At 49.4% G+C, this 13,623-nt stretch overlaps 1 protein-coding gene across 2 annotated transcripts in view; it reads left to right on the plus strand.

Moving 5' to 3' along the window:
* Positions 1–13,623, plus strand: part of SULF2 (sulfatase 2) — a 116,125-nt gene that overhangs the window by 91,415 nt on the left and 11,087 nt on the right. For both annotated transcript variants that reach the window (XM_006839202.1, XM_006839203.1), the window contains exons 5-9: positions 963–1,113; positions 4,479–4,654; positions 6,574–6,702; positions 8,118–8,174; positions 9,472–9,604. In XM_006839202.1, the coding sequence (XP_006839265.1) occupies positions 963–1,113; positions 4,479–4,654; positions 6,574–6,702; positions 8,118–8,174; positions 9,472–9,604 (646 nt within the window). The remainder of the gene's footprint in view (positions 1–962; positions 1,114–4,478; positions 4,655–6,573; positions 6,703–8,117; positions 8,175–9,471; positions 9,605–13,623) is intronic.

A 13,623-nucleotide genomic window follows, 5' to 3' on the forward strand; every position in this document is an offset into this window, starting at 1 on the left:
TCTTTTCTCCATTGATAAGAATGTTGTTGATTGGTCCAGTGGTGAGGATTTTTGTTTTCTTGACATTGAGATGTAATCCACATCGAAGGCTGTGCTCTTTGATCTTCATCAGTAAATTACCTTTGACATTAGTAATGACATCTTCTCCCAGGGCAGGAGTCATCCGCTCCAGCGGCTCTCCACTCAGTGAGGCCTTGGGCAGCTCCCCAACCTCTCTGAGCCTCTGTTTCCTTTTTAGTTAAATGGGTCAGTAAACCAAAAGTAGGAGGATAATTGTGACGATTGGATTTTTTAAAATGTGCTGTGCCCTAGACGCACTCATTCAGGGCTCGTGCTCACAACCCCAGCAACATGAGCCTAGCTATTATTTACTTAATTTTTAAATAAATTTGCTTTTACTTTTACCTAAATTTATTTTGAAAGGAAATTGGGTAGGCCTTCTTTAGCCACAGAGCCCCTGGGGTGGTTCAAACTGTTAACACACTCAGCCACTCACTAAAAGGTGGGCGGTTCAAGTCTACTCAGAGGCGCATCAGAAGAAAGGCCTGGAACTCTAGTTCCAAAAACAAAACCATCCGCCATTTTTTCAGGCCCCGTGAATACAACTCTGCTCTAACCCACATCCCGACTCCACAACAGCTGCTTTCTGTTTTGTTTTGTTTGTCACTTTAGCCATAAAAGCCATGTCACTTGCTATGAGCTGGAAAAGAAATACAGGGGACAATAAATTATGGTCGGGTGCCGGTGCCCGCTAAAGGCTTAAACTTGAGTCCCTTCCCTTCTTGAAAGAGGGAGGCTCAAAAATTCCAGAAAGATGAGAAAGAGCCAATTTCAACCTCACAGGCGCACCCCACACAGAGGAAGGCTGGAGTCGGGGCCCCTGGCACCCAGGCGCCACATTCCCCCAGCGGGATCCCATGGCCTCTCTGGCTGATCACTGTGTGGGTTTGTTTGCCCAACAGCACGCCAAGCTACAACTACGCACCCAACCCGGACAAGCACTGGATCATGCGCTACACAGGCCCTATGAAGCCCATCCACATGGAGTTCACCAACATGCTACAACGGAAGCGCCTGCAGACTCTCATGTCCGTAGACGACTCCATGGAAACGGTAGGCTGCCCCCGGCCACTCCCCACACACCCTCCTCCCACAGGCCGCCAGCGAACTCCCTTCTGGCCAGTCACCATTTTCCCATCATCCTCCACTGGGTAGGAATGGAGATCGAAGGTAGAATGGGGAAGCTCAAGGCCTTGCAAAAACAGCGCTGAGCAGTGCAGACCAAAACCTTTGCCTTCGGGAATCTGTCTTCTAGATTTGTGCTGCCCAATAAGATAGCCATAGATGGCTATTTCGTTTAAAAAAACAAAAAATTTGTTTATACAGTTCACTCATTTACGTGTGTAATTCAATGACTTAGTTATAATTCACAGTATGCAACCATCACCACAAGTTTAGACCGTTTTCATCACTCTGAAAAGAAACTCCATACACCTTGGTTGGCAGCCTGCTTCCCCCACCCACCTGCTTTCTGTCTCCATCAATGTGCCTCTTCTGAGCCTTTCATATTTCATACCAGTGGATCGTACAATGTGCGGTCCTTTGTTACAGCCTGCTCTCAGTTACCACTTGTCTCTCAGGCTCGTGCGTGACAGCATGTATCAGTACTAAATTCCTCTGGGCTGCGGAGTATCCCATTGTGTGGATAGGGTAGGGGTGGGGTGATGTGCCATAGAGTTGGTTCCGACTCATAGCGACCCTGTACAGGGTTTCCAAGGCTACACATCTTTATGGGAAGAGAAAGCCTCATCTTTCTCCTGAGGAGCAATTGTTAGATTCAGTCGGCTTGTGGTTAGCGGCTCAGCTCATAATCTATGGCTATTTAAATTAGTTATGAGTCCTGGTGTGGGATTGTAGGATAAGCATTTGCCATTTTGTTCTCTGTTGGATCCCATATAAGGAGTTCTGATGGTGCTGTAGGGTAAACACTGGACTGTTCACCACAGGGTCAGTGGCTCAAACCCACCAGCCGCTCCACAGAAACCCTTTAAAGGGTCGCTGTGAGTTGTAACTGACTTGAGGGCACACAACAACAACAACAACAACAACAACATTTAAGTTACTTAAAATAAAAGTAATTTTAGAGTTCAGTTCTTTGGTCTCTGCAGCCGTACATTTCAGATACTTGGAAGCCCTGAGACTACCTGGGGCCGCTTAAATACAGAATCTTGCCACTATCCCTCACAGAAAGTTATGTTGGACAGCAGTGTTCTAGATCACAAACTCCTGCCATAAGCCATCTCCATCCATCCATCCATGCATTCAGCAAACACATGGGTACCAAAAACCAAACCCGCAAACACCGATTCTGTTCCCATCATAGTGACCCTGTAGAGGGTTTCCCAGGCTGTAAGTCTGTACAGGAGCAGAAAGCATCATCTTTCTCCTGCAGAGCTTCTAGTGGGTTTGAATTGCTGACCTTGTGGTTAGCAGTCCAGTGCTTACCCTTTAGCTCCACGAGGACTCCTTACCTGGGATACAAGAGAGAACAAAATGGCAAAGATTGCTTCTGTAGTGGAGCTGACATTCCGTGATGGAGAGTCAGACGTAAATAAATAGACCTGGGGTGGCGTTGTGGGCTAATGAGCCGGACTGCAAAGCCATTTGAACTGCAAGGTCAGCGGTTCAAGCTCACCAGCTGCTCCTCAGAAACCCTCTACAGGGTTGCTATGGGTCAGAACCGACTCAATGGCACTTCACAACAACAACATATATATTGATGAGGACTTCTGGTGTGGCGCTGTGGATCAGCACTGGACTATGAATCACAGGGTCAGCCATTCAAACCCACCAACTGCTCCTTGGAAATCCTATATAGGATCGCTATGAGTCAGACCCAACTCGATGACACTTAACAACAACAACAACAACAACAACGTATTGATGGGCCCCTGGTGTGGTGCTATGGAATTATGCACTAGACCACAAGGCCGGTGGCTCAAATCCACCAACTGCTCCTTGGAAACCCTATACAGGGTTGCTATGAGTCAGAATTCTTATTAATGGAGAAAAGATTGAAGTTGTCAAGGACTTCATTCTTCTTGGATCAACTAATCAACACTTGCGGAAGCAGCAGTCAAGAGATCAGACGACGTATTGCATTGGGCAAATCTGCTGCACAGGAACTTTTTAAAGTATGGAAGAGCAGAAATGTCAGCTTGAGGACTAAGGTGCACCTGACCCAGGCCATGGTATTTTCAATAACCTCATATGGATGCGAAAGCTGGACAGTGAATAAGGAAGATCGTAGAAGAATTGATGCCTTTGAGTTGTGGTGTTGGAGGAGAATACTGAAAGTGCCATGGACTGCCAAAAGAACCAATAGATCTGTTTTGGAAGAAGTACAGCCAGAGTGCTCCTTGGAGGCCAGGATGGCTAAGCTTCGTCTCTCATACTTTGGACATATTGTCCGGAGGAAACAGTCGCTGGAGAAGGATGTCATGCTGGGTAGGGTGGAGGGTCAGAGAAAAAGAGGAAGACCCCCAACGAGATGGATCAGCCAGGTAGCATCATTGATGGCGTCAAGTGTGGCAGCGGTAGTGAGATAGGCCCAGGATCGGACATTGTTTTGTTCTGCTGTGCATGGGGTCGCTATGAGTCGGTTCCGACTCGATGGCACCTGACAACAACAACAACAATCTCTATATTGATAATGAGCCCTGGCAATACAAATGTGAAATGCTTGGCTTGTTGTTGTTAAGTGTTGTCAAGTTAGTTCTGACTCATAGCGACCGTGCATTGGGTTTCTGAGGAGCACCTGGTGGGTTTGAACTTCCAGCCTTGCAGCTCAAACCAACCTTGGGTCTGGTGCTTATCTTACAGTGCCACACTTACCAACCAGAAAATTGGTGTTTCAGTCTCACCCAGCAGCTTTGAGGAAGAAAGACCTGGCCATCTGAACCCATAAAGATTGTTTTCATTGTTGTTAAATGCCGTCGAGTTGGTTCCAATTCATGTCTACCCTGTATAGAGTTTCAGGGGCTTTAAATCTTTGTGGGAGCAGAAAGCCTCATCTTTCTCTTGTGGAGCAACTGGTGGCCTCGAACCGAGGACCTCGTGGCTCACAGTCCAGTGTTTATCTTACGGAGCTACAGCCTGGGAAACCCCATGGGACAGTTCAGCTGTCCCATGGGGTCACTATGAGTCGGACTTGACTTGATGGTCCCTACAGCAGCAGCAACGTAAGTTGATAGGAGAGTAGTTCTGTGAAGACAAGAAAAGGGCGGACAGTGACAGGAAGTGGGGGCACTGCTCCAAATGGACTGATCCCAGAGCCCTCACTGGGGTGACCTTTAAGCAAAGAGCTGAAGGAGGGGAGGAAGGAGTGGGGGATCTCGAGCGCCTCATCAGCCCCTGGTCACAGGCGGCAGGGTCCCAGTGCCCCCCTCATCTCCTCGCCACTATCCCCTGTGTTTCAGATCTACAACATGCTGGTGGAGACAGGTGAGCTGGACAACACCTACTTGGTCTACACGGCCGACCACGGCTACCACATCGGCCAGTTTGGCCTGGTGAAGGGCAAGTCCATGCCCTACGAGTTTGACATCAGGGTCCCGTTCTACGTGAGGGGCCCCAACGTGGAGGCTGGTTCACTGTGAGTGTCTCCTGGGTAGTGTTGGCAGAGGACCTGGGGGGTTGTCTGTGTCCAGCCTGGGCTGAGCCATCACTAGGACTAGAGGCTGTCAGGGATCACCCCCCCAAAAGGCCAGCACAAAGGGAAAGACCCCTGCCCAACCTCCACCAGCACTTCTCCTCGGGTTCCCACAGTGTGGCCATGAGAACAGAGATAGGCTGGTCTTCAAAGCAGCGCTTTGTTTGATCCACTGGCTTTTTGAAAGGCAGATCATGACTCTGAAGACTCACGTGGGCTGGCTGACCTGGCCTTTATGAGGGCTCAGGAGCATGGACGTAGCCAGCCACTGGCACTCCTGGGTTTTCAGACCAAGACTAAGGCCTTCCCGCCACCCTTTTGAGGAAACTTCAGGGACATCACTCTTTCTGTGTGACCTCATCAAACTAGTCCTGCCTTTGGCTCACACACTGGCTCCCACCTGCGATGGTAATAAGAATAGCTCAGGTCTCTAGGAGCTCTGGTGTGACCCTGTAGGATAAGTACTGAGCTGCTAACCGCAAGGTCAGCAGTTCTAACCCACCATTCGCTCCTTGACAACCCTTTTACAGGGTCACTGTGAGTGGGAATCAACTTAACAGCACTTCAACAACAAGTTTCTAAATCACTTCTTCTCCAGCCTGGTCTGAGCACCCTATAGATAGATACTGTTATTGTCCTGTTTTATAGTTAAGGAAACTAAGGTCACACAGCAAGGAAGGGAAGGAGCTGGGATTTGAAGCCACCACGCCACACTGCCTCTTAGGAACCTTGAGCTACCTCGGTACTAATACCCACAGAAGGCTGTGCAGGATGCCCTGGGTGGTGCAGATGGTTAACATGCTTGACTGGTAATCCAAAGGCTTGAAGTTCAAGTCTACCCAGAGGTACCTAGGAAGAAAGGCCTGGTGATCTGCATCTTAAAAAAAAAATCAGCCATCGCAACTCTAACAAGCACAGTTCTCCTCTAACAGACAAGGGTCACGAAGAGTCAGGGCCGATTCGGCAGCCACTGGCTGGATAGTGGAAGGTGCATCCAGTGGGACATTGTAGGTCGGCTTTGAAGTCTGTGGTCTGGTTCGTAGGACCTAAAACTATACCCCAAGAGAAAGAGATTTTTAATAATGTCAGGTTTGGGGACTGAAGATGCCTGGTACATATGTCAGCATGATGAATGCTTTGAGTTGTAAGCAGAAACAACCCTCAAACCAGATTAGGTGAATAAGATCAAAAGAATGCATGGATGGAAGTAACTGAAAAGTCCAAGGATATTCTGGCTTCAGGCCTGGCTGGATCTAGCAGTCGCATTATTATGACATCAGGAATCTCCCCTTTCCCATTTCACAGCCCCGTCCTCTCTCAATGGGCTTCCTTCTCAAGTATGTGTTTCTATGGTGGGAGGAGGAAAAAACCAACAGCTGCACCCTTTCAGCCCCCACCGAGGAAACAGTGTGAACAGCAGCTCTGAGGCTGACTCATCACTGGGGGGACACACACTAGTAAGGGGGACGTGGGGGGTTCTCACATGAACTGCCTGAGCGGGCTTTTACTTAGTGTGTCTGCCACAAGGCCTCCTGGGTAGTCACTGAACAGAAAACTAAAGTATTACATTGATCCTGGGCAGGACTGTGCCTGGCATGAGGAACAGCAAGGGGGCCAAGGTTTGCTCAGAGGTCCAGGTGGGATAGGCAGAGAGGGCATCTGGTAGAAGAGCCAGCCGGACAGAGGCAAGGGGAGAGGGAAGGCCGAGGCCCCCTCCAAGAACGATGAGGAGTGGGGGAAGGGAAGGGAGGGTGTGGAGCAGGAGTGGTTCTATTAGTGTCCCCTCAGGACCTCAGTCTCCCCTCCAGGTACCCCTCCCCCAAGTGCAGCCAGGAACTGAGCCCTGCCCCTTCCCTCCCCAGGAACCCCCATATTGTCCTCAACATCGACCTGGCACCCACCATCCTGGACATCGCAGGCCTGGACATCCCCACAGACATGGACGGGAAGTCTATCCTCAAGTTGCTGGACACAGAACGGCCGGCAAACCGGTGAGTGGGCACCGGCGGGGCTGCAGGGAGAAAAGGGAGCTCCCCTCTCTACAATCCCGTCTTCCCATCTGGAATGTGACCTCAGTGACCCACAGTAATAGGAACAAGATTAATACTAAGAGCTAACCCTGATGGGTCCCTAACAGTGTGCCCGCTAAGCTCTGCGTTCTCTGCAGGGCTATTTCATTGTGATCTTTAGTGACCCTGTGAGATGGGCATTACCATTATCAACTGCATTTGGATACGGAATCCCAGAGAGGTTAAATTAACTTGCTGGATGTCACATAGTCTAGATGTGACCCCGGGCATTCAGACTCTGGCCTACACTTTTAATGGCTGTGTTCTATGGCTTTAATGCCGGGTGGTGTCCTGCAAGCTGAAGATAAAAAAAATATAGACAGATGGGAAGGTGAGCCGAGTCTGGAAAGCAAGGGGCCGGTGGCCACTGTGTTAGCAGCGACATCTCGTGGCCATTTCTGGAACTGCTCACCAGACTCAGGTGCTGATACCAACCCCCAGGGGCACCTCCTCGGCTCCGGGGCTTCCTCTGTGTCTCCCAGGGGACACAGCTCTGATGGTGTCAGCTGTCCCCATCTGGCCACCCTATAAGGAACCGACTTCCTCTGGCCTGCTCCTACAGGCTTTGCGAGTTGCCAGAGTATTGGATGGACGTGTTTGGGAGTGGGGAGGGACAGAATGTAAGCGTCCTCTCTCAGCCTGAGTCCACATGCTGGGACACAGGAATGACAAAGTGGAAGGACCCAAGTCCTACTATGTAGGGTCCACGGAAAAGATCCCTCCAAACAAAGCAGTTAGCCTGAAATCAAGACATGCACCTCATCTGGCACTGAGCTGAAGACAGGCTGGGGGCTTTGTGGGGAGGGGGGTTGGCATCCTGAGTCCTCCGCTCATGACCTATGTGAGCCATTTGAACCTAGGAAATTTCTGTCCTCTGTGCCTTTAAGAGGAGTCTTTGGATTGTGCCATTGGTTAAGGTACTCAGCTGCTCACTTAAAGGTGGAAGGTGCCCTGAAAGAAAAACCTGGCAATGTTCGTCCAAACAGTCAGCTGCTCTGACACACGTGGGGGCGCCATGAATTGTAGTCACCTCAGTGGGAACTGGTTTTGGTTTATGCCAGTTATCTCCTTCTTTGTTCCTGGGGGGTCACATGAGTTGGGGACTGACTTGATGACAGTTAACAACAACGTGCCTTTAAGCCCAGCTCTGGGGAAGAGGCTGCTCCACTCTGGAGTTGTGAATGTGTCTGTGTGTTGAGAGCCTTCCAGGCCACCCCCCAGCTGCCACGGGGACTGTGCTGGTTGTGGACAGAGGTTGTCACTGTCCTGGGATGGGGCGGGGGGGACACCTGCAGGACCCCCATGTGGATCAGATTCTGCAGCTGGCTTTCTTCCAGGTTCCACCTGAAAAAGAAGATGAGGGTGTGGCGGGACTCCTTCCTGGTGGAGAGAGGGTAAGTGCCGACTGGAACTGCCCAGCCCAGGTGCCTCCCAGCCGGGCCTCAGCATCTGAGTCCAACGCTCTCACAACGCATGCCCATTAGCTGCTCCTATGGTCAACAAAGGAGTCCTATTGGCGAAGTGGTTCAGCACATCTGCTAACCAAAAGGTCGGCAGTTTGAACCCACCCATTGGCTCTTCAGGAGGAAGATGTGGCAGTCTGCTTCTATAAAGATTATCGCCAGGAACCCATGTGGTCAGTTTTGCTCAGTCACATGGGGTCACGGTGAGTCGTAATCGAATCAGTGGCAACAGCCTAAAGGTTGGCACTTCAGACCCACTCGTGATATCACAGATCTCTTTTCATAAAGATCACACCTGGGGCATGAGCTGGAGTCAAGGTGATGGCCACGGGTTTGGTGTCTTGATTTTACAGAGAAAGCACCATTCGAGGGAAACCTGAAAGGGCTAAGGAAGGGTGTCCACGCAGAAGGACCGGCCACTGTAAAGGTCCAGAGGGGGGACCTTCCTGGCTTGTGTGGGCTCCCAGAGGCCAGTGTGGCTTGAGGCCAAGAACTGGGGAGTGGAGGAGCCAGGAGGTGGGACTGGCTGAGTGAGGGGGCATCCGACCACACCCTGAGTAGGAGCAGTATAAGAGGGCACTATTACTGCCTCCCTCAGGCTGCATATGGAGAACAGTGTGGGCAGCAAGGGCAGCGGCAGGGAGAGCAGCCACAAAGCTCCTGGAATAGTCCGGTGGTGGACCGGTGGTGGGAAGTGGTCTGATTCTGGAAGCACCTTGAGGGAATGGAGGAGGGGAAAGAAAAGAGGAGAATACCACAGTTCTTTCACTTCTGAAAGAACAGGGTTGCCCTCGCTGCGGGAAAGGTCGCAGCGCAGCACGAGTCTGGGCAAAGCTCTCCAGACTTGAGGTGATGCGAGTGGTTAGCACGTTGGGCTCCTAACAGAAAGGTTGGAGTTTCCCAGCAATACCTCAGCCGTGAGAATGCTGTGGAGCACATTTCTGCTCTGGTACACACGGGGTCAACTCCACGCTATCTGGTGGCGGTGGCAGTGAGATCCAGTGGGCAGGTGGACATGCCATGTAGAAGTTAGGAGAGAGAGGCTGGTTTCGGTCACAGCAGACAGTGGGTGTTTAGCTGAGTGTGGAGGGCCAAGCATGGTGTGGGTTAGAGCCCCCACATCATCCCTAGGCCACAGAGAACTGGCCAGAGGCAGGATGGTGGTGAAACAGCTCTCAGCTGACCTCACCTCGGGATCCCAGCCCACCTCTCTACTCTCTACCTGCAGCAAGCTGCTCCACAAAAGGGACAGTGGTGACAAAGTGGACGCTCAGGAGGAGAACTTCCTACCCAAACACCAGCGCGTGAAGGGCCTTTGCCAGCGTGCCGAGTACCAGACGGCCTGCGAGCAGCTGGGACAGGTGAGGAACCGCTGAGCCACCCAGGGTGCCGAAGAGGAGGAGGGCGCAGGGACCTCTGAGGAGAGTTGCTGATGGAGGCAGGAGGACGAATGGGTACCAGCAGTCATAGCCTTATGGACCCCTTTGTAACAAAGAGCCAGCAAGTCTGTGGCCCAAAGCCCCCAGCAGGCCACTACCAGGATCAGAAAACCCTGTTTTCACGGTCTTTATGGTGCCCTCTGACTGGCCTCCCATTGTAGGAATGACAGGAAATTGCCTTTCTTAATAAGTAAATGTCCATTTTCAGAGTGAACTGATTTGAAGAGAAATATTAGGGATTCATGATGTGCGTAGTCTTCAGAGAGAACAAACACAGTGATGGGAGTTTGGGCGCCCCTGCACTGGGATTTGGAGGGTGTGGAAGGCTGAGGTGGACTCAGGGAAGAAGGGACACCCTAGGACCCCGTAAAGATACAGTGCCAAGCTCAGAGGCAAGGGCAGAACAGGTGAAAAGGGAATGTGGGGTCCCATTTGGTGCCCATTTCACTGATAAGAAAAAGCAAAGCCAGGAAACTTCATGTTCCATTCCTCAACCCATGGAGCGCAGGTATTCTAACACACATGGGGTCACATGAGTCGGAGTTTGGAATTCTTCTCCTCAGAGAGTGAAGGTGAGGTTTCTGAAGTGGATAGAGTTGGTAGCTGGAGTTCGAGTCTGTCCAGAGACCCATTGGAAGAAAGTTCTGGTGATCTGCTTCTGAAAGATGCCAGCCATTGGTAACCCTGTGGAGCAGGGTTGTACTCTGACACACACACACAGTGGACCAGTGAGCTGGTGGGAAGCATTGCCCAGTCAAGAGTGGGATGGATTTCAATGGCCCCGCCCCCAGTGCTTATTTGTAGCCCTTCCTGCTTCCCGAGGCCCCCACCGTGCTGCGGGGATGCTGACGGGAAGAAACCCACATGTGCTACAGGCGAAGAGTTGTGGAGGCCGTTTCCAGTTTAAGAATACGATAGGGCTTCAAAAAGCTTGAGGAAATATTCCATTAATTTTTCATTCCAGTTTTCCACATACTTTTTGAAGCCCCCTCGTATTGAAGGAGCATCCTGGGGGCAACCGTACCTGCGTGCAGCTGACATTCTGGGGAGAGGCCAGCCCGGGGTTGGTGAGGAGACTCGGGGGGTGCACATATAGTAGTTCTGAGCTAAAATGAAGTTGAGGATGGGGGTAGGGGATTTGTCACACTCCCCACCCCTCAGTTCTGTCCCTGACTGGGGAAGGGGAGGATGTATCAGGATCTTCCAGGGGATCACTCAATCCAAAGGAAGGGACCTAAGGTGGGGGCAGGGGCCGGGGGAGGGGGATGGAGTAAGTCCTGGCCAGCATATCCAGTCCCAGATGTCTGTCGCCTGGCTGGACAGGAGAACAGGAACGCGTTCGCTGCTCCATCCTCAGTGCCCACAGCCCACGCCTCTGCTGGAAGACTTGTCTGCATTGCCATTCCCCATCTGGTTCCAGTACTTCACGTAGGGCCCCCCCACCAACCTGGATCCTCACTCAGTCATCAAGCAGCAACCTGGGGATGTTTTCTGTACGGGGGCAGTGCTGACTGCATGTTAGAATCCCCCATTCTGTGTGCAGGAAGCCCAGGTTCAATTCCCAGCCAGTGCATCTTGTATGCAGACCCCTCCCTCCCCCCCCCCCCAGTGGAGGAGGATGGTGGCTAGCTAGTTAGGACCTCCACCACTCATCTGCCAGTCTGTCATACTGTGGTGGCTGGCGTGTGGCTGTGATTCTCGAAGCTACGCCACTGGTATTTTAAATAGCAGGGTCACCCACAGTGGACAGGTTTCAGCTGAGTTTCCAGACGGAGACACTAAGAAGAAGGAAAGACAGACTACTTCCGAATGTTTAGTCACTAAAAACCTTATGAATAGCAGCGGAACACTGTCAGCACCAGAATATTTAATATTGAGACATGATGAAGAGCACCAGAATATCGTCAGACATTGAGCCGGAAGATGAGCCCCTCACGCTGGAAGGCACTTAAAATACGACTGGAGAGGAGCTACTTCCTCAGAGTTGACCCGTGATGACACCAATGGAGTAAAGCCCTCGGGACATGGAGTACAACTCAAAACGAAGAGAAACAGCTGCAAACATCTATTAAAAATCAGAATATGGAATGTACGAAGCATGACTCTAGGAAAATTGGAAATTGTCAAAAATGAAATGGAATACATAAACATTGACATCCTAGGCATTAGTGAGCTGAAATGGACTGGTATTGGCCGTTTTGAATCTGACAATCACTTGGTTTACTGTGCCAGGAATGACAAATTGAGGAGGGATGGCATTGCATTCTTCATCAAAAAGAATATATCAAAATGTCTTAAAAGTACAATGTTGTCTAATAGGATAATACCCATACACCTACAAGGAAGACCAGTTAATACCACTATTATTCAAATGTATGCACCAACCCCTAAAGCCAGTGATGATGAAAGTGGAGAATTCTACCAACTTCTTCAGTCTGAAATTGATCAAGCATGCAATCAAGACATTTTGATAATTACTGGAGATTGGAATACAAAGGTTAGAAACAAAGTGTTAGTAGAAAATATGGCCTTGGTGATATAAACAGTGCTGGAGATCGCATGATAGAGTTTTGCAAGGCCAATGACTTTTTCATTGTGAATACCTTTTTTAAACAACATAAAAGACTATACACATGGACCTCAGCAGATACAATACATAAAAATCAAACAGACTACATCTGTGGAAGGAGACAGTGAAAAAGCTCCATATCATCAACCAAAATAAAGTCAAGGGCCAACTATGGAACAGACCATGAATTGCTTATATGAAAATTCAAGCTGAAGCTGAAGAAAAGTAAAACAAGTCCATGAAAGCCAAAATATGACCTCAAATATATCTCACCTGAATATAGAGCTCACATGAAAAACAGATTTCATGCATTAGACGCTAAAGATGGAAGACCAGAGGAGTTATGGGATGACATCAAGAACATCATACAGGAAAAAAGCAAAAGATAATTGAGAAGACAAGAAAGAAGGAAAAGACCAAAATGGATGTCAGAAGAGACACGGAAACTTGCTCTCCAGCATAGAGAGGCTAACGCAAATGGAAGAAATGAGGAGGTACAGAGAGCTGACCAGAAAATGTCAAAGGTCAGCTCAAGAAGACAGAATCAAATATTATAACAAAATGTGTAAAGACCTGGAGTTAGAAAACCAAAAGGGAAGAAACACGCTCAGCATTTCTCAAGCTGAGGGAACTGAAGAAAAAATTCAAAACTCAACTGTCATTATTGAAGGATTCTATGCGCAAAATATTAAGTGACACAGAAAGGCATCAAAAGAAGATGGAAGGACCACGTAGACTCATTGTACTAAAAGGAAATGGTTGATGTTCAACCACAACCATTTCAAGAGGTAGTATATAATAAGGAGTCAATGATCCTGAAGGAAGAAGTCCAAGGTGCACTGAAGAAATTGGCAAAGAACAAGGCACCAGGAATTCATGGACTACAAGTGGAAATATTTCAACAAACTGATGTGGCACTGGAGGCACTCACTCGTCTATGCCAAGAAATTTGGAGGAAAACTACCTGGTCAACTGACTGGAAGAGATCCGTATTTATGTCCATTCCAAAGAGAGGTGACCCAATGGAATGCAGAAATCATCAGATAATATCTTTGATATCCCATGTGAGTAAAGTTGTACTATTACTAAAGGTAATACAGCTGCAAGTATACATTGACTGAGAACTTCCAGAGTTTCAAACCAGTTTCAGAAGAGGATATAGAATGAGGGATATCATTGCTGACATCAGATGGATCTGGGCTGAAAGCAGAGACTACCAGAAAGATGTTTACCTGTGCTTTATTGATTACACAGTTCTTCGAATGTGTGGATCATGACAAGCTATGGACAACATTGTCAAGTATGAGTATTACAGAACGCTTAATTGTGCTCATGAGGAAGCTGTACATAGGCCAAGAGGCAGTTGTTCGAA

The sequence above is a fragment of the Chrysochloris asiatica genome, unplaced genomic scaffold, assembly GCF_000296735.1.
Source record: "Chrysochloris asiatica unplaced genomic scaffold, ChrAsi1.0 scaffold00023, whole genome shotgun sequence".
In the NCBI taxonomy this organism is placed as follows: Eukaryota; Metazoa; Chordata; class Mammalia; order Afrosoricida; family Chrysochloridae; genus Chrysochloris; species Chrysochloris asiatica.